Here is a 27,339-nt window from a genome sequence, read left to right on the forward strand (position 1 = left end):
CTGCTATCACTGGCCAGGGCGGAAAAGGTGCCTGATTCTCCGATCATGGCTGGGGGGCAGGGCAAAGGCGGCCCCAGGGCCACCTTTGCCCTGCCCCCCAGCTCTTAGCTCCCCCCTGGGTTTCTGATCACTGTCAGTGGCAGGGGGCTTCTTCCTGCTTTCCCTTTCGCCTCCCTGCATTGTGCCTACATATGCAAATTAACCGCCATCTTGTTGGCAGTTAACTGCCAATCTTAGTTGGCAGTTAATTTGCATATAGCCCTGATTAGCCAATGAAAAGGGTATCGTCGTACGCCAATTACCATTTTTCTCTTTTATTAGATAGGAGGATGGCCAGAATAGGCAAATCTATAGACAGTGGGGCCTTGACTTACGAGTATCCCGACTAACGAGTTTTTCGAGATATGAGCCGTCTCTTGGCCGATTTTTTGCTTTGAGTTGCGAGCTAAAATTCGGGTTATGAGCCAGCTTCAGATATCCCACCGCTAGCTGGCACAGCGAACGTCAGTAATTTGACATACGAGTAATTTGAGTTATGAGCGCTGTCACGGAACGAATTAAACTCGTAAGTCAAGGCCCCACTGTATACTAGAGGCCTGGTGCATGAAAATTCATGCATTAGTAGGGGGTTCCTCAGCATGGCCATCCGAGGCTTGCCTATGCCTCAGGCCAGCCCTGGGTAGTTGGGGGGCTGAGGGCGGGTCCGGCTGCACTGTGCGCCTGCTGCACTGCCGGCAGGGCTGAAAGGACTGGGGGACTCCTGCAGGGCTTAGGGGACTGGGCGCCGCCATCTTTGTGACAGTGTGATGGTCAATTTGCATATTCCCTCTTTATTAGATAGCCTAAAAACCTAAGCTATTTATAGGTCGGTAGCTATGACGCGCACTGACCACCAGGGGGCAGATGCTCAATGTGGCAGCTGCAGTTCTTGGGTGATGCACCCAGAACCAGAGAGGAAGAACCCCGACTCCGGGGTGTGTCACCCATGAACCATCCTTTTGCAATCCGGGAGCCCTCCGGGGTTGTGGGAGAGCAGGCTTAGGCCTGATCCCTGCAGGCCAGGCTGAGGGACCCTATGCACCGGGCCTCTAGTTTATCTATAATAATAAAGGCATAATATGCTAATTAGACTGGATGACCTTCCGGACGAAGCCGGGGCTTCGAGGGAAGCCAGGGTCCTGGGTGCCAGAGGGAAGCCGATGCCAGCAGCCTGGAGAAGGAAGGCCTACTCTTGCACGAATTTCCTGCATCAGGCCTCTAGTACAGTATAGGGATAAAAAGTAACTTGTGATTGTCTAGGTTAGGGAGATGGGAAAGGGAAAAAGTGAGAGAATACAGATGGTTGCTTATAAGTATAGGATTTCATTTTGAGGTGATGGGAATGTTCTAAAATTAGATTGATAAAATTTTTGTGATGACTGCACCAATTCTATTAATATACTTAAAACCACTGAGTTAATTATAGACTTTAAATAAGTGAATTATATCTCAATAAAACTGTTTAAGAAAAAGCAGAGGCAATATTTCTGCAAACCAAACTTGACATCTTTCTCTATATCTTAAATCTCAACCTAACAGAAAATTCACATATTAACAAAAGAAAACAAAAATAAAATTTCAAAGAGGAGTAAGAACTCACAAATAAACACTGGCATTTAAATGTAAAGCCTGTATTTAAATATGCTTAGACTGTACTCAATCAGAGTTTCTCTAAAAGGCATTTATCACAATACACATACACGAAAAAACAAGAAATAAAGGATTTAAATAACTTCTACACCTATTACTCATTAAAGATTTACCTAAATCCTACTCATATAATAAAAGAAATCAAGGAAGGAAGGAAGGATGAAAATAAAGAGGGGAAGAAACCTTCAAATTCATATTTATTGAATACAATACTGTACACTCAACATAATTCAGGTAAAGAAATATATGAATAGCTCTGGCTGATATGGCTCAGTTGGATGGAGCTTTATCCCATGCACCAAAGGGTTACTAGTTCCATCCCTGATGGGGCAGATATGGGAGATAACCAAACTATGTTTCTCTCACATTGATGCTTTTCTCTCTCTCTCTCCCTCTCTCTCCCCCTTCCTCTCTTTAAAATCAATAAAACATATTAAAACATATATTTGTGTGTGTGTGTGTGTGTGTGTGTGTGTGTTTATATATATGTATTATATATATATATATATATATATATATATATATATATATATATATATTAATCAATGCTGAAATAATCTTCAAAGGGTATTCTGAGTAATCCTATATGAGTAACAAAATGTAAGAAACCAACATACTACATCTGATTAAGCAAAGCTTAACTTAAACCTAAAGTAATTCTCTGTAAGCTGGAAAACTTAATACTATTAGGGACTAATTTGAAAATGCTTATGTTCTTTCAACCAATATTATCATCAATGAAGTTGAGTATAACAAGATTACAAGATGGTTTTATGGGGGGAAATACTCTTAAAACAAGCTCACTTACTGTTGCAGTAATGTCATCTTTCTTCAGCTCTTTTGGCTTGAGAAAGTAAGAGCCTATTGTAGATCTTTGATAGTTCCAGGTTGAGCAAGATAGCTTACCCTGATGGCAAGCAATAATACCATCCCAGTCACTTTCACGAGCTTCCTCTAAAACATAATTAAAATCATAAACCAACTGCTTTCATTCCCCCATTCATTTCTTCACCTATCATTTATTAAGCATCTAATCTTCCATGTTATCATTAGACATTAGAGACACAATTATAAACATGTAATTCCTGATAGTTATGAGCTTGTAATCCAATAAGAGATTCTGATCAGCAGAAATTACAGTAAAGTATGATTGTGCCTTATAAGAGCACTCAGGAAGTTTGCTAAGAAATTTGGGAAGAACAACAAATGGCTCCATGAAAAAAGCAGTAAAACAAGGAAAAATTAACTGGGAGGATGAGATAAAAGGGTACGCACAGGTCCAAGAGTAACCTGAACAAAATTAAGAACAGCAAGTAAGTGAAGCATTTTCTTGAGGGGTGAGAGGAGGCAGGGCAACTGGGGCCACATGGCCAAGTGTCTTGAAAGCCATGTAAAGAAAGGAGATTCACCCTAAAGGTAATAAGGGGCCACTGAAAGGTTTTTAAGATGAGTGACATGATTCAGATGTTTTAGAAATGTCACTTGGTTCTAAGATAAAAACCAGAAAGGAGGATGGTCAAAATTAAAGTTTAAAAAAAAATATCAGTCATCAGGTTGTTAAAATAACCTTGAAGTCAAAATGGTGCTTATATCGTTTTTCTATGATAGTTTTCAATCAATAATCCCATTACCTATGCATTTTTCTTCAGATTACTTCTTTGAATGAAGCACTGCTCAAATGAGAGTTTATTTTAAGATCTCAGTGTATTTAGATCTTTATTAAGTTAGTCAGAGCGCTGTGTCCTCAGATCTTGCCTTTTTATACTAGTGAATTTCATTATATTAGGCATATGACAGAATAAAAAGGGCTACAAAGTGATATATCAAATAGTTTATTAATAGCTCTTAGAAATGAGCAAAGCCTGAAATTAATAGATAACAAGTTCAAATTATAAATAACTCTTTTTCAGTCTTCACACAAGATTAGCATGCACTTGGGTTACCTTCCAGATGCTTATTAATATTTGCAAAAACATCTATTAAAATAGAAAAAGATAAAGAAATGTACAGTAGAAAATAAATGACAAAGCAGAACTTCTCAAAACACAGTAAGAAGTTACTTACCAGCTGCAAATTTTGTGATGGGCGGAAGTCTCACTGACAGGGTGTTTTGAAGTCCTTTACGTTTAACTCTTTTTTTATTTATTAATCCTAGGGTTGGGGGAGAGGGGAATATAGCTATGAATCCTTCTTAATGAAATGTACATAAAAGTTATTCACTGTCACATAACTATAAAGTTCAAGATACTCTCATTTAAGTCAGAAGCAAAATAAAGATGTTATCACCACTATCATTAAATTGCTTGTCAAGTTTAGCTAAGTAATGCCATAAAAAATTAAACTATGATATATAAATAATTTATAAAAGATGGTAAAAATATCTTTTTTTGCAGATGAATGGTGATACAGTCATGTCAATTAAGAGAAACAGCCAAATAATTATTAAAAGTAATAATAGTTTCACTGGATCAGATACCGGACCAATACAAATAAAAAAGATCAGCAAGTTCCCTACAATGTAGCAATATTTAATATCATTATAATATAAATATTATATATTTTTGTATTACATTATATTTCTTACTGCAACAAAGATCCCATTCATGTTAGCAAAATAATATTAGAAAATCATATTAAGATATGTAAAATACCACTGAGTGATCTTAACTATGTAGGGCAACAAGAGGAAAACCAAAAAGAATTCACTCAGGAAATGAAAAGATGACTTGAATGAGGAGATACCATATTGCTAGATGTGAAGATTCTTAAGGATATCAAATTTCTTCAATTTAAGAGAAATTATTTTGGATATTGATTTTTAAATGATCCTGAAATTCATCTGTAAGTATATACATGCATGAAGAGCCAGGACATTAGCTTACAAAGAAGAGTAATTACGACTAAAACTGGGAAACATTTTTGTTTAGCAAACAAAATCTTTCAAATGCTGGGGAACCCTTGTAAGGGACAGAGAACAAAATGTGCCCTATTTACAAAAAGATGGGATACTTGCTTTCTCTAAGCTCCTTTCCATCTTTAAAATTCTACTCTTTACAGATGGCTCAAGCTAGAGCATCAAGGTCTTTGGGGTAGCAGCCATACGTTTTTACACCAAAGATGTCTAACTCTTCAATAATCTTACAGCAGCACCTCAACCACTTCTATAGCAACACTGATCTTAGGAATCTTACTACTGCCCTTTATACAAGGGTTTTTTAATTTTATTAAGAGAAAAATGTATCAATAAAACCTCTTCTGGTCATCTCACAGAATCTTGAAACGTTTCTTTTGTGACCAACAGTTTTTTTTTCTACCTTGCAAATGACCTACCATGCCCCAAACTCTTGTTAAATTTTTCATGTATTGTGGAAAATGACTGAAGAGTTCCATCTTGACCTGTTGACATATATAGAAAATGCCTAATCAAGCTTCATCAAAACCATGGACCATCTAAATCACAGATCTTACATCCTTCATTACAGTATTCAATTGTGCACTTATTAAGAACAAAGAATAGAATGAAACATTACCATTGTCTCAGAATTAGTAAACAGAATGACATTCCAAATGAAGACAATTATCATCTACAATGTTTCCTGAATATTCAAAGTTAACTCATTCTTCTTCACTTCCTTTTACCCTTTCCCCACATTTCCAAGTAAATCAAAGAGACATTTGAATTTTAAAATGTGCAAATACCAAACTTAATAAAGATTAAGCACCCTGTTCTCAATACTTGCTGGAATCAAGTATGCACAGAAACTCACTTGCACTAAGAATCTGTTGTCCATTTTGTCCATAATATCTAATTTTGGTAAGAGGAGCACTATGTCCCATTCTGAATCTCAAAAGCCGGCCTTCACCAGTGGGACCATCAAATATCCATACCTGCCAAGAAATAAAATGGTAAGGTTCCTCCACAATGTAAGTTATCTGCAAGCAGCCAAATCATCTTTGACATAAATCAACTGGCACTGGGTAGTGCTGGCCAGGCTGCTGACCCTGCAGTGGAGGGTTAGGGGAGCGATAAACTATAATGCTTTCTCACTTCATAGCAATCAATGTAACCTGCTGTGTTTTTGTTTCATCTCTACCAGTATCTTATTCCACATTCCTTCCACCTTCTAGGTGTCAGGCTAAAATATTAAAGCAGACTTGTAATAACCTGAAGAGTAGGAGAGATGAGCCAGGAAGATGACAACAACAATAATCATAATACCCTAAGAGCATTGTCAGCGCCATTTGTGACAAGAAGTGGCTCCCTATGGAGAAATGTCAATCCGGCAATTGCTGTAGAATGTGCATTTCTCATTTGATTGATAAATTTTTTGTCTTCAAGATCCCAGAGTCCAATATGGCCACATGGGCTTCCGGCTGCCATTATTGGATGACCATCTGTTATTAAAATAAAATACATTAACAAAAACATGCACCATAAATTATCAAGTAACTCTTCTTTCTACCCTTTTAATCCATAAAGTGAGAAAAGACTATACACCAAGAATCCATCAATGTTCCTTTGACTCTTTATACTCCAGTATTTCATTCTTTTCTGTTAAATTATAAAAACATCTATTAAGAAAATTTCTGTGAGTTTAAGAGTAATGAATGCACTTTAAGTGTTCTTATGTCATAGCAATAATTAAGAGTTACCTGTGCGAAATGAAATAGAAGTAATAGGTCCCCAGTCTTGACGAAACTTCATTAATGTTTCATCAAACTTAATGTTATGAATGATAACCTGACCCGACATAAGACCAACAGCAACAACATCCACAGCTGGTGCCTAAAAATTAAAAGATTCAACTTTTAAAATATTTTCAAACAGCTTTAATAATCCTGATTATATGCTTCCTTATTTACATGTTATCAAAAGAAATCATGTTATTTAGCACAAAAGTATTTAAGAATAATTTTCTCCCCAAGTGATTTCTCACCTTCAAATTTGGTAGTTACCATCACCTCCCCTTTCCCAAAACATGGCTGACTTGATAAGAAAACAGTCATAACAGAAACGGAAGTTCATGTCTGAAATCACTATAGATCACTGATTAGTTGTAAACAGAAAAATAAGACAATTCTTAGAAAACATAAAGGCTTGCCATATGCACAGGAACATAAAAGGCCAATGCATGACAACATAAACGGCCAACTACAGCCCTAACAGGTTTGGCTCAGTGGATAGAGCGTTGGCCTGCAGACTGATTCCGGTCAAGGGCATGTACCTTGGCTGTGGGCACATCCCCAGTGGGGGGTGTGCAGGAGGCAGCCGACTGATGTTTCTCTCTCATCGATGTTTCTAACTCTCTATCCCTCTCCCTTCCTCTCTGTAAAAAAATCAATAAAATATATTTTTTTAAAAAAAGGCCAACTACAAAGGAAGTGAAGAGTTGTTTACTCAAGGAAAACAGGAAAAACCTATAAAATATGTTAAAAGGCAAAAAAGTTTTAAACTTAGTCTGTTTCAGCTATAATGGCCTACGATTATAATCTTCATTTTATATAATGATCTTACATACAGGCTCTATAATAAGTTTCTCTATTTTAGCACAGAAGATCAATGCCCAATCCTATATAATCCTATATAATAAAAGGCTAATATGCAAATCAACTAAACAGCCGAACGACCAGTCGCTATGATGCACACTGACCACCAGGGGGCAGATGATCAATGCAGAGGCTGCCCCCTGGTCATCAGTATGCTCCTACAGGGGGAGTGCCGCTCAACCAGAAGCCCTGAGTTGGGCTCATGGCTGGCAGCAGTGGCAGGAGCCTCTCCTGTCTCCAAAGCAGTGCTAAGGATGTCTGACTGATGACTTAGGCCCGCTCCCCAGGGTGATGGGGCCTAAGCCATCAGTCGGACCTCCCCCAGGAGCTCCTGGACTGCAAGAGGGTGCAGGCTGGGCTGAGGGATGCCCCCCCCCCCGCCCGAGTGCACAAATTTCGTGCACCGGGCCTCTACTACCATTATAAAATGGAATCTAGCTCAACATTTTATTAATTTGCTATCATATGACCACTATGCATAAGATCCTGTGTAGATACTATGGATACTAAAACAAGTATATCCCTTGGCTTCAAGGGACCCAATCATCTGATATCTTTGGGGTTTTCTGGGTAGGCAAAAACAGAGCAATGTTGACAGTAAGAAAGAATGAAGAAATGCATATAAATTAGACAGATATAAACAACAGATATTGAGAAAGACAAGGGTATATTGGCAGCATGTTGTGTCCAATCCTATATAATAAGAGAGGAATATGCTAATTAGACATTACACCCTGAGGGGTAACGACCAAACGCATCACAACCAGATCACGGATCAGCAGGAGGGTGGGCCAGCGAGGTATAAGCAGGGTGCGGAGAGCTACAGGAAGGGGGAGGGTAGCAAGCTATGAGGGGGGTAGGGGGGAGAGGGGCGGGAGGAGCTACAGGAGGGAGGCAGCGACCTACTGGCTATAAGCGGGTAGCAGAAAGCGACAGGACAGGGTAGGGCAGTAAGCAAGAGGGAGGCGGAGAACTACAGGAGAGCTGGGCAGCAGGCAGAGAGCTACAGGAGAGCGGGGCAGCAGGTGGAGAGCTACAGGAGGGCGGGGCAGCGGGTAGAGAGCTACAGGAGAGCGGGGCAGCAGGCGGAGAGCTACAGGAGAGCGGGGCAGCAGGTGGAGAGCTACAGGAGGGCGGGGCAGCAGGTGGAGAGCTACAGGAGAGCTGGGCAGCAGGCGGAGAGCTACAGGAGAGTGGGGCAGCAGGTGGAGAGCTACAGGAGGGCGGGGCAGCAGGCAGAGAGCTACAGGAGAGCGGGGCAGCAGGTGGAGAGCTACAGGAGGGCAGGGCAGCGGGTGGAGAGCTACAGGAGAGCTGGGCAGCAGGTGGAGAGCTACAGGAGGGCAGGGCAGCGGGTGGAGAGCTACAGGAGGGCGGCAGCGACATACTGGCGCACGGATTCGTGCGCAGGGCTACTAGTATACATATACAATTCTCTGCAGAAATACTTCCATTCATTCAGACATGTCTATACTCAAAACAAATAGTTATTTCTGGAAGAGCCCAGAAAAAAGTATTAGTATTTGGGCCCCAATTATTTCAAGCTACAAATCTTAACAACCTGACAAATGTCTGTGTGACCCACAATGAACAACTCATCTCGATTACGTACAAGGCACTAGACTACATGCTTGCAGAATGATTGGTAAACATAGTTCCACAGCAACCACTAGTTAAGAACCTAATTTCAGGCAAAACAGTTTCCACAAAGTTTATAGGCAAAGGTTTTATTATCTGTTTTCAATTACATTTCCAAAACAATATTTTGAGCATATTCATAAAGATAAACTAGTCTATATATTATTTAGTGTCTAGGTCTAAAAATATAATCAACCCCTGAAACTGAAAGATACAGATACAGCTACTAAATTTGTTTCTTCTTTGAAAAAAAATACTAACCTGCTGAAGAGCCGTCACTCCAACTTTCCATCCCGGAAATGTATATAGAAGTTTACTACAAGAAGAAAAACAGTTGAAAGCTATTTTTCTGGGAGGAAAACAAAATCAACTACACATTAAAAATTAAAAGAGCAAGTGATAATCATTAGGTTCTTACTCTGCCCCACACTATTCTAAAAATACATATTAACTCATTTAATACTCAAAACAATCCCATGAGATAAACTTATACCACTTTTCAGATAAAGAAACCAAGAAACTTAAATATGTGAAATAATTAAGATCCCGTAGCTAATAATTGACAGAAACCAGAGAGATCAATTCCAAATCCCAAGCTGCTAATAACTACTATACTATTCCAACTCTTTAAAAAATTAAATAGAAAAAAAAATACATGAGTAAAAACTACTTTATATTAGAGGCTATAATAGAAAACAATCTTAGAATATAGGCAAATCTCATTTTTCACTGCAATCTTTCTAGAAACATAACAACAGGGGTTATAACTATAATACTATAACTGTTACATGGCAATAGTGAAGCTGCTCTAAATTTCAGAATCAAGCCATAAATAACTAAGCCCATGGAGCAAACAGAGTTATAATCGTTGCTCAGTGGTTGAGCAGCAACCCATGAACCAGGACGTTGTGGTTCAATTCCTGGTCAGGGCAATGCCTGGGGTGTGGGCTAGATCCCCGGGAGGGGGTATGCAGGAGGTAGCCAATTTATGATTCTCTTTTATCAATGATGTTTCTATCTCCCTCTCCCTTCCTTTCTCTGAAAGCAATAAAAACATATTTAAAAAAAACAAAAAACAAGAGAGAACCAAGATGGCGACATAGGTTAACGCCGGAGTTTGCTGCTTTGAACAACTACTTCAAAAGTGAAACCAAAAAACGGAAGGGACATCACCCAGAACCACAGGAACGCTGGCTGAGTGGAAGTCCTACAACTAGGAGGAAAGAGAAACGCATACGGACACTCAGAGGAGGCGCAGTGCTGAAGTCAAATTCTGAGGTGCGGAGTGCGCGGAGCAGGCTGGCGGCGGAGGGCGCGATTGTTGTTTTCAATCGGGAGGGAGTCGCAGACTCTGAGCTCCAGATCCGGGCGAGTCTTTAGGGACCCAGACTCAGGCAGGAGAAGCGGGACTGTCTGGCTTCGGTCAGAGCGAGTGCAGCTTTCTCTCCGAGCTTTGCAGCGGGTGCTGGGACTCAGAGAGGCAGAGCCCCTGGGGACAGGACTGAGAGCCGCCATAACTGCTCTCTCCGGCCCACGCTGTTGATCCTGTTCGACCTGCCCCGCCCAAGCCCTGCACAGAGGCCTTTGCCGGATAGCCTCAGGCAAAGGCTAGATTAGCACCTCCCTAGAGGACAGAAGTTCTCTCACCACTGACACAGCTGAATCTCATAGCCACTTGGCCTGGAGGTCAAACCCTCCCTGGAATTAGCTACAGCAATCAAGATTTATCTACAAGACTGCGAACAAAGACCACTAGGGGGTGCACCAAGGAAGCATAACAAAATGAGGAGACAAAGAAACAGGACAAAATTGTCAATGGAAGAAATAGAGTTCAGAACCACACTTTTAAGGTCTCTCAAGAACTGTTTAGAAGCTGCCGATAAACTTAATGAGATCTACACGAAAACTAATAAGACCCTCGATCTTATATTGGGGAACCAACTAGAAATTAAGCACACACGGACTGAAATAACGAATATTATACAGACGCCCGACAGCAGACCAGAGGAGCGCAAGAATCAAGTCAATGATTTGAAATGCGAGGAAGCAAAAAACATCCAACCGGAAAAGCAAAATGAAAAAAGAATCCAAAAATGCGAGGATAGTGTAAGGAGCCTCTGGGACAGCTTCAAGCGTACCAACATCAGAATTATAGGGGTGCCAGAAGATGAGAGAGAGCAAGATATTGAAAACCTATTTGAAGAAATAATGACAGAAAACTTCCCCCACCTGGTGAAAGAAATGGACTTACAGGTCCAAGAAGCGCGGAGAACCCCAAACAAAGGGAATCCAAAGAGGACCACACCAAGACACATCATAATTAAAATGCCAAGAGCAAAAGATAAAGAGAGAATCTTAAAAACAGCAAGAGAAAGAAACTCAGTTACCTACAAGGGAATACCCATACGACTGTCAGCTGATTTCTCAACAGAAACTTTGCAGGCCAGAAGGGAGTGGCAAGAAATATTCAAAGTGATGAATACCAAGAACCTACAACCAAGATTACTTTATCCAGCAAAGCTATCATTCAGAATTGAAGGTCAGATAAAGAGCTTCACAGATAAGGAAAAGCTAAAGGAGTTCATCACCACCAAACCAGGATTATATGAAATGCTGAAAGGTATCCTTTAAGAAGAGGAAGAGGAAGAAAAAGGTAAAGATACAAATTATGAACAACAAATATGCATCTATCAACAAGTGAATCTAAGAATCAAGTGAATAAATAATCTGATGAACAGAATGAACTGTTGATTATAATAGAATCAGGGACATAGAAAGGGAATGGACTGACTATTCTTGGGGGGGAAAGGGGTGTGGGAGATGTGGGAAGAGACTGGACAAAAATCGTGCACCTATGGATGAGGACAGTGGGTGGGGAGTGAGGGCGGAGGGTGGGGCGGGAACTGGGAGGAGGGGAGTTATGGGGGGGAAAAAAAGGAACAAATGTAATAATCTGAACAATAAAGATTTAATTAAAAAAAAAAAAAAAAAAAAAAAAAAAAAACAAAAAACACTACAAAAAAACCTTTATCTTATTTTCTCTTTTGAATGGATAAGGGCTTTGGGAAGGATAATTTAGATAGTCATACACACACACACATTATTGATTTTAGAGAGACAAAAGAAGGGAAGGAGGGAAGGGGAGGGGAGGGAGGGGAGAGAGGGAGAGAAGAAAGGAGGGAGAAAGGGAGAGAGGGAGGGAGAGAGAAAAGGAGAGAGGAAGAAAGGAAGGGAGGGAGGGAGGGAGGAATCGATTTGTTATTTCACTTATGCATTCACTGGTTGATTCTTATAGGTGCCCTGACAGGGATCGAACTCACAACCATGGCATATTGTGACAACACTCTAAACAACTAAGCTACCCATCCAGAGCTTGAGGTCATGTTTTTGTTTGCTTTTTAAATACTATGTAAAGAAGCCTGAGCTGCCACTTTTTTCTCTGGATAAATCTTCAAATAATAGGTAGAGGTACTCAAAATCATTTATCTAGCCCTCCAGCTATACCAATAATATTATAGTAGATGTCTATCATGTTTGTGATGGATGATAAGAGTACTTTTAGCCTGAAACCACTCTTAAATGCTACCACTAAATTACTAAAAGCTGCCCAGTGACAATCTTATAATTATTTTCTGGACTTATGTTACTTTACTAGAGCCTTCTCTATAGTTACATGATTTTTTTATTTTTTTTTTTACAATGACTAGGGCCATTAGTATATACTTTTCAATGGGCATATATGAAGCTGCCTACCATGTGCCATGACTACATGCCAAACTTTCATGTATGTGATGCCGTAAGTAACAATTTCAAAAATATGTACATTTATTGAAAGCCCTCCAAGTAAAGATATAAAGGCAGAGAGAACTGAGAGACTTAAGTACCCATTAGGTAGGAATAGATAAGGTAGGAGCCACCCATACTATATTCTAAATAAAGTGCTCACTTGGATTTCACATTCCACAACTGCAGGCTTCCTTGTTCACTGCCAAGAAGTATTTTATTCAAGTAGGTACTTGGATGCAAAATTGCAGAAATTTTAAATACCGATTTATCAAAAGTCAATTGCAGATATTCTTCTACAAAAGCAAAAGTTATGAATAACATGTAATTATTTTTTATAAATTAGTTCAAAATGTTTTCATATACCCATATATTCATCACTTAAAATAAGTCTACCACATCAAAGATTTATATACTAATATAAATCAAAGACTTATTTTTACAAACTTATAAACATTCTGTAAGAAATTAAATAAATGTGATGGGGGCAATCTGTAAATATAATTTAAAATGTCAAAAATTTTCTAAAAGTTCCAATATCAGTATTACTAAAAATGTCTCTCACTGCTAAATTGGTTTATAGAAATGAAAAATAAGAACTTAAAGAAAATGGCAATAGGAATAAATAAGCCTTAATATTTTTATAATCAATACTGAATGTTCCACGTGAAGTGCTCTGAGCTCTTCCAGGAAATGAAGGGCCAACTACCTCAAAGATGTAATAAGTAAGAGGCAAACCTCAGTGAAATTAAGAACATTTCCCTCACATATTTCCACAGAAGAACCTATAACATGTTTTGAAATGTTATACATGTTTAAAATTCCTATGTATAAATTTTGTTTTCTACTTCATACATGGATCATCCATAATTAAAACAATTTTTTACTAAATTTTCCAATAAGTTTGAGTGTCCAAGAAGGTACTTTTCACTAATCATTAGTTCACATACTATCTGGCACACTGCTACACACTCCCATGGGTATGTGTATCCCAGTCTAAGAAGCATAGATACAGGTAAAAATTATACCAAGTTTACTTTAAATACTATTTTTAAAAGATTCTCACCGTTATCTGATTTAAGTTTTATTTAAAAGTCATTACAAACAACTCCCTGAAGAAATGTGCTGCTCTAACAGTAATAAAAACCTGGGCATCAGCATCTACGGAAAGCCAGTAGGACTCTAAGAATCAGATTCTCAAACTTTATAAAAGGCCTTTTAATATCCATCTGCATAGGGACTACTTTTGGAGGTAATATAAGATAAAAATGTAAGCAGATTTAAAAACAGCTTTATTTCATAAAAGACCCACAGTGTTTTACTGAGGAAAGCTGGGGATATTCTGGTGATGAATGCCTAATCTTTGAAGATAATATAGTCCCATAAACATAGCTCAGTGCCACTGTATAAGAATATCACTGTTAAAGAACATTAACTTTTCCTTAAAAAAAGGATGTACATTTTCCTTCAGACTATAGCAGTGGTCTGCAAACTGCAGCTCACGAGCCACATGCGGCTCTTTGGCCCCTTGAGTGTGGCTCTTCCACAAAATACCACGTGCGGGCGCGCACGTACAGTGCGATTGAAACTTCGTGGCCCATGCACAGAAGTCGGTATTTTGTGGAAGAGCCACACTCAAGGGGCCAAAGAGCCACATGTGGCTCGCGAGCCGCAGTTTGCAAACCACTGGATTATAGGATCTTCAAGTTTACTGTTACTAAAAGTTGAAAATACAAACCAAGAATTAACAGGTATAAACATATATCAAAATTCATTCCACAGAGAATATAACATGTCACTAAAAACTTGGAGAGCTGCAATGGAAAATGTATTAGTCTATATAATATATACTAGTAAACACATTAAACAGGTTATAAAGAGCTCAACTAGCTGACTAAAATTGCTTATCCAGTTTTTACTTAGAACCCTTTTCCCTATACATGTTACAGATTCTTTGTTAAAAAGTTTTTACTGCTTATATATGAAATCTGGTATAGATTTTTTTCAATTCTATCTCTAAACATGCCATCCCAAGATAAAGCAATAAATTGGTTAATTCTTACCTTCTGAGTATATGTGCCAAATAATAAGAATGCTGTCAGTATCAACAGAGATAACATGATCCCCAAAGGGTTGCAAAAGATGGATTTCTGCCTTATGACCCTTAAAGGTATGTACTACCTACAATGTCAAAGTTCAAAAGAATTTCATATTATTCATTCATCATGCAATATTATTCATATTAACAAGAAAACACAACATGTTAATCATGTTAAGAAACATGATCTAACTTTGGACTATCCATGCTAGATTAACAAATAGCAAGAAATCAGGTATTTTCAACTGCTCTCTAGGCAGTTCAATAATAAGGAAACATGGATTGGAAACAGAAATGAGATCTGAGAGGCTGAGCCTCTCAAGTGAGCTCAGGAAGGAGGCACACACACAGCTGGGGTCCCTCACTTAATCCAACCAGCACAACTCCATGCATCCTAGAAAAGTGATATATTCTAGAAGGCTGACCTCCACAGACTCCATCAAAAGCTGGCTTCCAGATATGAGAAAAGGAGAGAGATATAGGGTATTTCTTTCCCATAGCTTTGTTTTAGGGAAGAAGTACTGTGTTCCTCAATAACTATGGTTTCAGTTCTCACCAGGCTTCAGTAACACTATTTCTTTTTATCTCATTGGACCTAGTGGTGGTGACAGTTTTCTAGGTAATAGTCTTTGATGCCTTTGCACACCTAATCTATAATAATAAAAGCTTAATATGCTAATTAGGCCGGATGACCTTCCGGATGAAGAGGGGCTGTGAGGGAAGCCCAGGTCCCGGGTGCCTGCCCAGTGGCCAGAGGGAAGCCCGGGTCCTTGGTGCCTGCCCAGTGGCCAGAGGGAAGCCCGGGTCCCAGGTGCCAGAGGGAAGCCAGTGCTGGGAGCCAGGAGAAGGAAGGCCTACTCTTTTTTTTTTTTTTAATTTTGTTTTATTGCTTAAAGTATTGCAAAGAGTATTACATATGTCTCCTTTTTTTTTCTTTTCCCCCTTTGACCTTCCCCCAGCCTCCCCTACCCGCCAGTATCTTGTGTCCATTGGTTATGCTTATATGCATGCATACAAGTCCTTCAGTTGATCTCTTACCGTACCCCCCACTAACCCTCCCTGGTAGGAAGGCCTACTCTTGCACGAATTTTATGCATCAGGACTCTAGTATATATATAAATAAAATCTCTCAGAGAAAACTACAAACTGCAATACTTTGCAAAAAACAGACATTTTCCCTAACTCTCTAAAAACCCAAACATCTCCCATGAAAGAACTCCACAGGTAAGCTGCCATCCTACCACAGGTAGTGATGATGGAGGACTTTGGGAACAAATGTCAGTCCATTCAACCCTTAACAAGCACAGTGATTCTATCACTTGGCCAGGCATCCCTACTGCCACTCTCCCTTTCGTTCTGGACCACTAAAGCCAGATCATCTCTCTAGTTTTCCCAGGACAAACTTATATTAAGACAAAAAAGATTGGTAGATTAAGAAAAAAAAAAGATTCTTCATTATTAGTGGAGAAAACAAGAGAATCTAGCTTTCTTTATATAGGGACAAGTACTTAGTTCTTAGAAAAGGAGTTAGACGCTGAGCTGTTCACAATAAAAAGCCAATTCTCATAAAGCTGTGGTGCCAATGTGAATAAAGTCCCAGAAGAAGGATGCCAACTTCAAAGTTCTCTCCACTATCATGACAATTTGACTACTAACTGCAAAAGACAATCAAATTAAAATAGTCCAGTGGTACAAACCTCTTTATTACGGGCAAATGCAGAGAAAACATTTCCATAAGCAGCAAAGACCAGCCTCCCATCAGCTGCCATACAGCAGATATCCTGTGGAAGAGAGTTACCTAGGAAAAAAGAAATATGAAGTGATAAAAAATTAAGATCTTGAAACAGATGGAAACCTCAAGTATACACATAACATTTTCCCTGGTTATAATTTAAAAATATGTGTGTGTACAAATATGAAAGCTAACCATCAGAGTATAAAATTTTGACTTTAATGTTATTTTAGACATCTAATAATAACTATGAGGCTGAAACTATGAAATCATCTTAACCCTCACTAAGAGAACTAATGTCTCGTATTTGCAGACATAAAAACATAATTCTAAGGAAGTGAAAAGAAGCCTTTTGAGGTTATTTGGGAAAAATCCTTAACACACAAAACTTTAGCAGACAGACATTCAGCCCATATGTGAATGTTTTCAGGAACATCAAGTTCACTAATAACTCCAGGAAAATTTTTTTAAAGTAAATAAAAACTTAGAATCCCATCTAACTCTACACTTTGGAGAATCCTCAAAAATACTCCATATGGCCCTAGCCAGTTTGGCTCAGTGGATAGACCACTGGCCTGCAGACTGAAGGGTCCCAGGTTCCAGTCAAGGGCATATGCATGGGTTGCAGGCTCGATCCCCAATAGGGAGCATGCAGGAGGCAGCCAATCAGTGATTCCCTCTCATCATTGATGTTTCTCTCTCTCTCCCTCTCCCTCTCTGAAATCAATAAACTTAAGTATTTTTTAAAAAATACTCCATATGATATTCTACATGCTGACCCTTAAAATGAACAATCTGGCTCCCACTCCATCTTCTCCAAGATAAATATGCCTATCAACTGTTGTCTTTCTCATTTGATATGATTTCTTGAATCCTCTCTCACTGTCATGGTTACCCTGGCCTTTTTAAAATTTTCTGCTTAGGGGGTTAGAGGATTAGAAGATAAAGAATTAAGCATTTTTTTATGCTGCATATTACACTTTGGGATTTCATTTACAAAATACTACTTTTATAGGTTTATTATTCACTTCTGTATTCAACTGAGGTTACATTGTCCTTCTTCTGCCTCCTATCTTTTAAAAACTTTAAGTTTATTAGATATATCCAATAGATTCCTTACAGTTCTCCTCTGTCTCTCTTACAAAGATCATAATTGATAGTAAACCTAGAATCTCTGCACTTTGGCAAGCCCTTTATTTTATTAAACAAAAAAATAAATATTCCTTCCATTAGAAAAATATCTAAATGTGTGAAAAGGGAAAATGTCTTCCTTACAATCAAAGTGATGATGAAATATGAAAAGCACTATTTGGTAATCATAATACTGATTACTGATTCAGGTAAGAAGTATCACTGAATGATAAAAGCAGCAGCTGACACTTCGAAGAGTAACAGGATATTTATAATGTCTCAATGTATCTTACCACAAGATACATATTAATTACAGAGGGCAAAACTTTAAAATGGAGCCTCCTGACAAATGTCACCTTAATAAAACGATCAGTTATCACTGCCAGGAAAAGGCTAAGAAACAGCATGTGTGTTCTGATATGATTCACTGAGAATTCAGCATCATTTCTTTGTTATTCTCGACAAAGTACATAACCTCTACTTAATCACACAGAAAATTTTTTTAAAATAAATTTAACGGATAGTCTAAAAAAGAACTAGCCTATATAGACTTCAAAAATGTCAATGGTGTAAAACAAAACAAAACAAAAAAGACAAAAATGTCAATGATGTGGAGCATAGCAAAAGTCTAACGAACTATTCCACATTAAAGAAGATTTAAGAGACATGACAACTAAATGTAGCATATGATCCTGACTTTTTTTTTTTTTTGCTATGTAAGTTTACCAGAAATACACACTGGATTCCTTGTATGTTCTGTAAGTCTTAAATTTATGTTGAAATTTTAAAAAGATACAAAATATACATAGATTCAGAATAAAGTTTACACTTACTTACTGCGACCAAACTAAGTTTCTGAACCTGTTTTAAAAGAGGAAAAAAAAAAGATTAAATTCTCACTAACAAAAATCTATAATAATAAAAGCATAGTATGCTAATTAGACCGGGCAGCCAAACGACCTTCTGGATGTCATTCCGGACATCCTTCTGGATGAAGCTGCGGCGGCGGGGGCTGAGGCAGAGTGGTTAGGGGCGATCAGGCAGGCAGGCAGGTGAGCAGTTAGGAACGAGCAGTCCCAGATTGTGAGAGGGATGTCTGACTGCCAGGATAGGGTCTAAACTGGCAGTTGGACATCCCCTGAGGGGTCTTGGATTGAGAAAGGGTGCAGGCCCGGCTGAGGGACCTCCCCCAGACCCCCATGCACGAATTTCATGCACCAGGCCTCTAGTAATTATAATAATCTAACACTTAAAGATCAAAATATAATCTCATACATAAATTTGATATGCTGTCCGTCCTAAGACAATTACTGATCCTAATTTTCATTATTAGGAAAACTTATCATTTCAACTATTTCATCAGGAATGGTGAAGGAAAGGGTAGGTGAATGTTTTTTATAATGGGCCACACAGAAAATATTTTAGGGCTTTGCAGGCTATGTGGTCTTTGTTGTGTCTACTCAACTGTGAATGTACCAAGAGAGCAGTCATATATAATGCATAAACAAATGTGTGTGGCTGTATTCCAATAAACTTAATCTTTTCATATGCCATGAAATCCTATTCTTTTGATTTTACCCCTAAACATTTAAAAATGTCTAAACTGCCCATCTCAGAAGCACAGAGCTCCAGAGAGGTATAAATGTGAAATCAAACCCCACAGATGCAAGAGTGCTAAGATTGAAAGGGCCCTTAGCGATGATTTAAATATCCTATGTTTCACCCTAACCAGTTTGGCTCAGTGGATAGAGCGTTGGCCTGCAGACTGAAAGGTCCCGGGTTCGATTCCAGTCAAGGGCATGTACCTTGGTTGCGGGCACATCCCCAATGGGGAGTGTGCAGGAGGCAGCTGGTTGATGTTTCTAGCTCTCTATCCCTCTCCCTTCCTCTCTGTAAAAAAATCAATAAAATAAAAATAAAAATATCCTATGTTTCTTAAAAGAGTAGATGTCTCCATCCCATGCCAAATTTGATTATACTGCATCCTACTACTGTGCAAATTTTACTTGGAGCTTGTCATGTTATGTTAGAATAAACACAAAACTACATGGGGAAAAAACAAAATGTCATACAAAAACAAATGGTGAGCAAGGCTGCCTTGCAGACTATAGTTTGCTGACCCTAATCTGTGGTTACTGATCCAGCTGTGTAACCTTGAGAAAGTTACTCAAGCTCCCTGTGCCTCAAAGTCTTCATAAAGCCAGGATGAATACAGATACCTACTTTATGAAATTATCATGATACTCAATGAGTAAAATTTGTGTAAAACAGTTAGAATGGAACCAGTCATATCGTAACTGCTCAATAAATGTTAGCTACTATGACCATCACCTCCACCTTTGGCTTGGCCTTCACTTCCCAATTCCACTAATTCAACAGGCTACCAACAACCAGTTCTTCTTGCTAATAACCCACTTGATTTTCACAATCCATCAAGCAATAGAACTTTATAGCATGGTTTCCAGAAAAAAGTACTTCATTAACACTTGCCATTATCATCTTCCTCATAAAAGAAAAGCTTAAGAACCATGCGATTGCATTCGTATGTGGGACAGAAAACTGAAACTCAGAGACACAGAGAGACAACAGCATGGTGGTTACCAGAGGGAAGGGGGACAGGAGAGGTAGAGGATAAAGGGGGACAAGTATCTGATGAGGGAAGATGATCTGACGATGGGGGTGGACACACTATGCGATACACAGTACAGATCATGTATCACAGTAACGGACACTTGAAACCTATGACACAATTGACCAATGTCACCCCAATAAATTTAATTTCTTTAAAAAAGAAAAGGTTCCTGCTTTCACAGTGCATACATTCATTTGGAGAAGACTAAAGAAGCAGGTAAACAGCAACAAAGACTATTTCAATCACTCATGAGATATGGGATGCCAGACCCTCAACATCGGTGGAAAATAGATGCTCAGGGGAAGTTTGGGGAAATTAGTTTGCTATCAAACGTGGACAGTTCCCTACCTCATAATTAATCCCACCCTCTCCATCTCTCTCAATAGATGTCAGTGAATCTCTAATCCAGCTGTGGCATCAACCGCCCGATAAATGCCCTGCAGTTCTTCCTCACTGAGTGCGGGGCCTAAGCACTTGTCTCAATCACAGTTACAGCTTCAAGAGAACACTAACATGACGACTCACTGTATGAATATATTGCCCCGGGACTGAAATGTTCTCTGGTGCTTCCCCCTAACCCAGTGGTTCTCAACCTTCTGGCCCTTTAAATACAGTTCCTCAGGTTGTGACCCAACCATAAAATTATTTTCGTTGCTACTTCATAACTGTACTGTTGCCGCTGTTATGAATCGTAATGTAAATATCGGATATGCAGGATGGTCTTAGGCGACCCCTGTGAAAGGGTCGTTCGATCGCCAAGGGGGTCGCGACCCACAGGTTGAGAACCACTGCCCTGACCGGACTGCCTCGGAAACCGCCCCAGCGGACTGCGAGGTCTAACCCAGCATCGGGGGCGAGGCGAAGGTGAAAAGCAGCAGGAAGTGCTTAAGGAAGAGACGGGCAGAAAGACAGTCCTGAGGGCAGGGGGGCGGGGGGCCGGACGGGGATGGAGAGCGGGGTGACCCCGGGTCCCGGGAGGGTGGTTCCCGGAGAGCAGGTGATGGAAGGAGTCACTCACGTCGTAGGTGTGGAAGCTCTTGCCCACGCAGGTGGTCACGTAGAAGCGGCGCTTCAGCGCGTTGAACCGCACCACGTGTGGAATGTCGTTGCTGAAAAGCCCTAAGGCCCGGAACCCTGCGAACAGTGCGCTGGCCGAGCGGCCTCCTGCGTCTCGCTCCATCGCTGCGGAGGTCCGGTCGACTCTGGGCTCCATCCACTCCCGATAGAAACCACGCAGCCGGTCTTCAGCGCGGCGCGTGGGGCAAACCTGGGCCCGGGCTACAGACTCACAAGCGCTTCCGGTGCCTCCTGCCAATCGCGTCAGCGAAGACTGTCCTCAGTGCAATTGAAAAAGAGCTCCCTCCGGGTCTCACAATGGAGGCGCGATTTCGGTTCCGGTCCCGCAGGCCACAGTCCCTAGCAGTTAGCGGTGCTCCCAGCTCTGGTGCTGCTGATCAGTCACTTTAAAGCAGGACCTTGGGGAGGAGAGGCTCAAGTCCAGGACGTTGAATGGGAGACCAAAGTCTTAAAACCAAAATGAATCAGGTTAAACATGTGGATATGAAAACGTATAAAACGTGAGGCTATTGAGAAAATTTGAACGCTAACTGGATATTTGATGTTTATTATATTTATGTGATAGTAGTATTGTTACTATATCTTTAAAGCCCCTTGTCATTTGGATTTACATATCGATATATTTACGAATAAAATTATATACCCATATTTGCTTTCCAATAGTTAGGGACATAATGTTGGGTTTGGATGAAACAGATTGATAATTGTTGAACCTAGGGAATAGATATATTAGAGTTCGTAATACTATCCTGATACTTCCAATAAAATGGAAAATTTTCATAATAAAAATATATAGTTTTTGCTTTTCGCCGAGTTTGTTTACAGTGAAATAGACTGGGATATTAACTGATTATTAATTGTTTATGTCTCTGTTACAGAACATGCACACACAATTTTAATTACTAGATTAACATTTTTAAAGCATTTTTAAAAATTGTATATAATGCATACGTTGTTTTAATAATCACAAGTGAAGACTTCTGTAGCTATTGGCAGTTTAGGGAGAAAATTGAAAAGTTTCCCAACCAGGCTTTACAGTTCATGGAGCCTTTGACACTTATCCTATCTAATAAAAGAGAAACATGGTAATTAGCGTACGACCGCTACCCTTCCCATTAGCTAATCAGGGTGATATGCAAATTAACTGCCAGCCAAGATGGCGGCCGGCAGCCAGGCAGCTTAAACTGAACATGAGGCTTGCTTGCTTCAGTGACGGAGGACTCCAACGTTCCCCGCCTGCCTTGCTGGCCTCTGAGCTTGCAATTTGAAACATTGTAACAAATATAGAAGATAAACAAAACCCCAGAAACCAGCTTTCAGCCAGCTGGGATCTCAGAGCTGGAGTTGATACAGAGTTTCAATTATAGAACCCAAACAAACCAGATACCTGCTTTCAGGAGCGGAGGCCTAAGAGCTGGAGCCTCAGAGCTAAACCTGGCCCAGAATAAAAAAAAGAAAAAAAAAAGAAAAAAAGGAGCAGTTGGGAGCTTCAGTCCCAGCCTGAAAACAGCCCTCAGCCTCACCCAGATTGGCCAGGCACCCCAGTGGGGACCCCCACCCTTAAGGGTGTGTGACCAGCTGCAAACAGCCATCATCCCCTCACCCAGGCTGGCCAGGCACCCCAGTGGGGACCCACACCCTAATCCAGGACACCCTTCAGGGCAAACCAGCCAGCCCCCACCCATGCACCAGGCCTCTATTCTATATAGTAAAAGGGTAATATGTCTCCCAGCACCAGGATCAGCGGAGCCGCAAGGCCTCCCGGCACCGGGGTCAGCATGACAGGGGGCAGCGCCCCAACCCCCTGATCGCCCTGCGGCTCTGTGTGTGACAGGGGTCGACACCCCAACCCCCTGATCGGCCCTGCTCTGTGTGTGATGGGGTAGAGCCATAACCTCCCCATTGGCCCTGCCCTGAGTGTGACAGTGGTGGCGCCCCAACCCCCTGATCGGCCCTACCCTGAGCGTGACTGAGGGTGGCATCGCAACCTCCAGATCCGCCCTGCTCTGTGCATGACAGGGGGCAGCGCCCCAACTCCCCAATTGGCCCTGCTCTGAGCCAGACCAGGGGTTGCACCTAGGGATTGGGCCTGCCCTCTGACACCTGGGAGCAGGCCTAAGCCAGCAGGTCATTATCTCTCGAGGGTCCCAGACTGCGAGAGGGCACAGGCCGGGCTGAGGGATGCCCCCCCTCCCCCCGCCCCGAGTGCACAAATTTTTGTGCACTGGGCCTCTAGACTTAATATATCCCTCAAATTAAGACTCAGAGGTGTTTATGGCACAAATTGTAGTGCTGTTTAATACACGGGGAATTGATTCATTGGGGTTAAGTGATTTGTCCAAAGTTCCAAGATTACTTAATGCCCCAAATCAGAGTAACACAGTGTTTAGAAAAGGAGAAGGGGCAATCACTGAAGGGCAGAATGAGGATGGGAGAAATATGCATTCAGCAATCATATTTTCAAGATGAAATGAGCCTCATGATGGGTGTAGATTCACATTAGATGAGGGACATGAGGTTCCTGGCGATTACCTAACTTGTCAATGAATTAAAGGTAGTGTAGTATTTTGCATGTAGGCCTGTCTGACAATCAGATTTATGTTTTTTGACCTACATCTGGACACAAATTTAAAAATTAGAACTGTCATGAAAAACCTAGTAGCAATAGATATATATGTTGGTTGTTGTGCTGTGATCCTTTAACAGGAAGATGTTATGAACTGATTGTGAATATTCTAGTTTTAACAGCTGGTGAGAGTTCATTTATTCCTACCAGTTACCTCCCTGAGTTACTTGCTATTCAGTTGCCAGCAAATTGTGTGAGTGTGTGTTGGGAGAAAAGGAATAGCTATTATTATTTTTATTTAGAGACTAGAGGCCTGGTCCATGAAATTCATGCGGGGCGGGGGCGGGGGGTGTCCCTCAGCCCAACCTGCACCCTCTCCAATCTGGGACCCCTCGAGAGATGTCAGACTGCCCATTTAGGCTCGATCCCACCATCCCTCTCACAATCCAGGACTGCTGGCTCCCAACCGCTCACCTGCCTGCCTGCCTGATTGCCCCTAACCACTCCCCCACCAGTCTGATCAATGCCTAACTGCTCCCCTGCCAGCCCGATTGCCCCCAACTGCCCTCCCCTGCCAGCCATCTTGTTGTGGCCATCTTTGACCACATGGGGGCAGCCATCTTGTGTGTTGGAGTGATGGTCAATTTGCATATTACTCTTTTATTAGATAGGATGTCCCCAAGGATGCTAATACCAAGTTAGATTTAAAGAAAAAGTTGATGTAGTATATTATTGACAAACTAGCGGCCCAGTGCACAGATTCATGCACCGATGGGGTCCCTCAGCTTGGCCGGTGCCCTCTCGCAATCCGGGACCCCTCAGGGGATGTTGGACTGCTGGTTTCAGCCCGATCCCCATAGGCCAGGCCAAGGGAACCATTCCTGCACTGGGCCTCTAGTATGCATATAAAATCTTTGGTTAATCTCTTCCCACCCTCCCCCTTCCCTCTGAGATTCATCAGTCTTTTCCATGTTTCCATGCCTTTGTGTTAAGCATCTGCCCCCTGGTGGTCAGTGCACGTCATAGCTACCAGTTGAAAGGTCGAAGGGTCGAATGATTGCTTAGACATATATATATATATATATATATATATATATATATATATATATATATATAATTTTCAATTTTATTCAATGCATTGGAGCATCACAATATTCAGGTAAATTAAATATATAGCTATGTCATGTTGTCATTTCTAACTTTTAAAAAGAGGTTAAATAGGGATGGTTTTTGAATAGTTATATAATAATGACTATTTCCTTTTTGTTACTAACTTCATTTATTGTGATCACCAGCCTTCAAGATGTATTGTCATCACCAGCCTTCAAGATCGCCCTCGGAGAAACCAAGATGGCGGCATAGGTAAACACCGGAGATTGCTGCCTCGCACAACCACTTCAAAAATACAACTAAAAAACGGAACGGACATCACCCAGAACCACAGGAAGGCTGGCTGAGGGGAAATTCTACAACTAGAAGGAAAGAGAAAAGCATACCAAGACTCAGAGGAGGCGCAGTGCTGAAGTAAAATACAAAGGTGCATGTGGAGCGGGCTGGTGGCTGAGGGCTTGGTTGTCTTTTTCAATTGGGAGGGAGTCTCAGGCTCTGGGCTCCAGTTCTGGGCGAGTCTCTGGGGACCCAGACTCAAACGGGAGAAGCGGGACTGTCTGGCATCGGTAGGAACTCGAGGGCAGCTTTCTCTCTGAGGTACTTGCAGCGGTTGCTGGGACACAGAGGCAGAGCCTCTGGGGACGGGACTGAGAACAGCCATAACTGCTCGCTCCGCCCACCCTGTTGATCCCCTGGGACCCACCCTGCCCAAGCCTTGCACGGAGGCATTTGCTGGTTAGCCTTAGGCAGGGGCTAGATTAGCGCTGCCCTAGAGATCCAGGACAGAAGTTCTCCCACTGCAGACACAGCTGATTCTCATAGCCAATTGGCCTGGAGGTCAAATCCCTCCCAGTGTTACCTACAACAATCAAGGCTTAGCTACAACAAGACTGTGCACAAAGACCACAAGGGGGTGCACCAAGAGTGTCTACCTCAGGTAATTGGGACACTTAGCACAGAAAGCCACTCTATTGACACAGCGAAGCATAAAAAATGCCAAGACAAAGAAACAGGACACAAATGACAGAACTGGAGGAAAGCAGGCTGCTGGATATAGAATTCAAAACCACACTTTTGAGGTCTTTCAAGAGTCTTCTAGAGACTGCCGATAAACTTAATGATATGTACTAGAAATCTAATGAGACCCTCGATGTTGTGATAAAGGACCAACTAGAAATTAAGCATACACTGACTGAAATAAAGAATATTATACAGACTCCCAACAGCAGACCAGAGGAGCGCAAGAATCAAGTCAAATATTTGAAATGCGAAGAAGCTAAAAACACCCAACCGGAAAAACAAAGAGAAAAAAGAATCCAAAAATATGAAGATAGTGTAAGGAGCCTCTGGGACAGCTTCAAGCGTACCAACATCAGAATTATAGGGGTGCCAGAAGATGAGAGAGAGCAAGATATTGAAATCCTATTTGAAGAAATAATGACAGAAAACTTCCCCTACCTGGTGAAAGAAATATATTTACAAGTCCAGGAAGCGCAGAGAACCCCAAACAAAAGGAATCCAAAGAGGACCACACCAAGACACATCATAATTAAAATGCCAAGAGCAAAAGACAAAGAGAGAATCTTAAAAGCAGCAAGAGAAAGTAACTCAGTTACCTACAAGGGAATACCCATACGACTGTCAGCTGATTTCTCAACAGAAACTTTGCAGGCCAGAAGAGAGTGGCAAGAAATATTCAAAGTGATGAATGCCAAGAACCTACAACCAAGATTACTTTATCCAGCAAAGCTATCATTCAGAATTGAAGGTCAGATAAAGAGCTTCACAGATAAGGAAAAGCTAAAGGAGTTCATCACCACCAAACCAGTATTATATGAAATGCTGAAAGGTATCCTTTAAGAAGAGGAAGAAGAAGAAAAAGGTAAAGATACAAATTATGAACAACAGATACACATCTATCAACAAGTGAATCTGAAAATCAAGTGAATAATCTGATGAACAGAATGAACTGGTGATTATAATAGAATCAGGGGCATAGAAAGGGAGTGGACTGACTATTCTTGGGGGGAAAGGGGTGTGGGGGATGGGGGAAGAGACTGGACAAAAATCATGCACCTATGGATGAGGACAGTGGGTGGGGAGTGAGGGCGGAGAGTGGGGTGGGAACTGGGTGGAGGGGAGTTATGGGGGGGGGGAAAGAGGAACAAATGTAATAATCTGAACAATAAAGATTTAATTAAAAAAAAAGATGGCCCTCAATAATTCTTACCTCCTCATATTCATGTCCTTGTATAGTCCCCTTTCATACTAAATAGCATGTATAACTAGGCTATGTCATAAAAGACACTGAACATTTTGATTGATTCCTTCTTGGG

At 40.9% G+C, this 27,339-nt stretch overlaps 1 protein-coding gene across 2 annotated transcripts in view; it reads right to left on the reverse strand.

Moving 5' to 3' along the window:
* WDR36 (WD repeat domain 36) overlaps window positions 1–21,557 on the reverse strand; it is a 45,992-nt gene extending 24,435 nt beyond the window's left edge. The window contains exons 1-12 of one of the 2 annotated variants that reach the window (XM_059693926.1): window positions 21,269–21,557; window positions 18,452–18,479; window positions 16,453–16,553; window positions 14,721–14,838; window positions 12,821–12,953; window positions 9,136–9,190; window positions 6,343–6,475; window positions 5,909–6,084; window positions 5,457–5,577; window positions 5,020–5,085; window positions 3,754–3,840; window positions 2,498–2,643 (exon numbers count right to left, since the gene is read on the reverse strand). In XM_059693926.1, coding sequence (XP_059549909.1) covers window positions 2,498–2,643; window positions 3,754–3,840; window positions 5,020–5,085; window positions 5,457–5,577; window positions 5,909–6,084; window positions 6,343–6,475; window positions 9,136–9,190; window positions 12,821–12,953; window positions 14,721–14,838; window positions 16,453–16,553; window positions 18,452–18,479; window positions 21,269–21,463 — 1,359 coding nt within the window. In that variant the 5' untranslated portion in view covers window positions 21,464–21,557. The remainder of the gene's footprint in view (window positions 1–2,497; window positions 2,644–3,753; window positions 3,841–5,019; window positions 5,086–5,456; window positions 5,578–5,908; window positions 6,085–6,342; window positions 6,476–9,135; window positions 9,191–12,820; window positions 12,954–14,720; window positions 14,839–16,452; window positions 16,554–18,451; window positions 18,480–21,268) is intronic. The other variant, XM_059693927.1, reaches the window with a different exon arrangement.
* Between the last annotated feature and the right edge of the window lie 5,782 nt (window positions 21,558–27,339).

Source organism: Myotis daubentonii, chromosome 4 (genome assembly GCF_963259705.1).
Source record: "Myotis daubentonii chromosome 4, mMyoDau2.1, whole genome shotgun sequence".
Lineage (NCBI taxonomy): Eukaryota > Metazoa > Chordata > Mammalia > Chiroptera > Vespertilionidae > Myotis > Myotis daubentonii.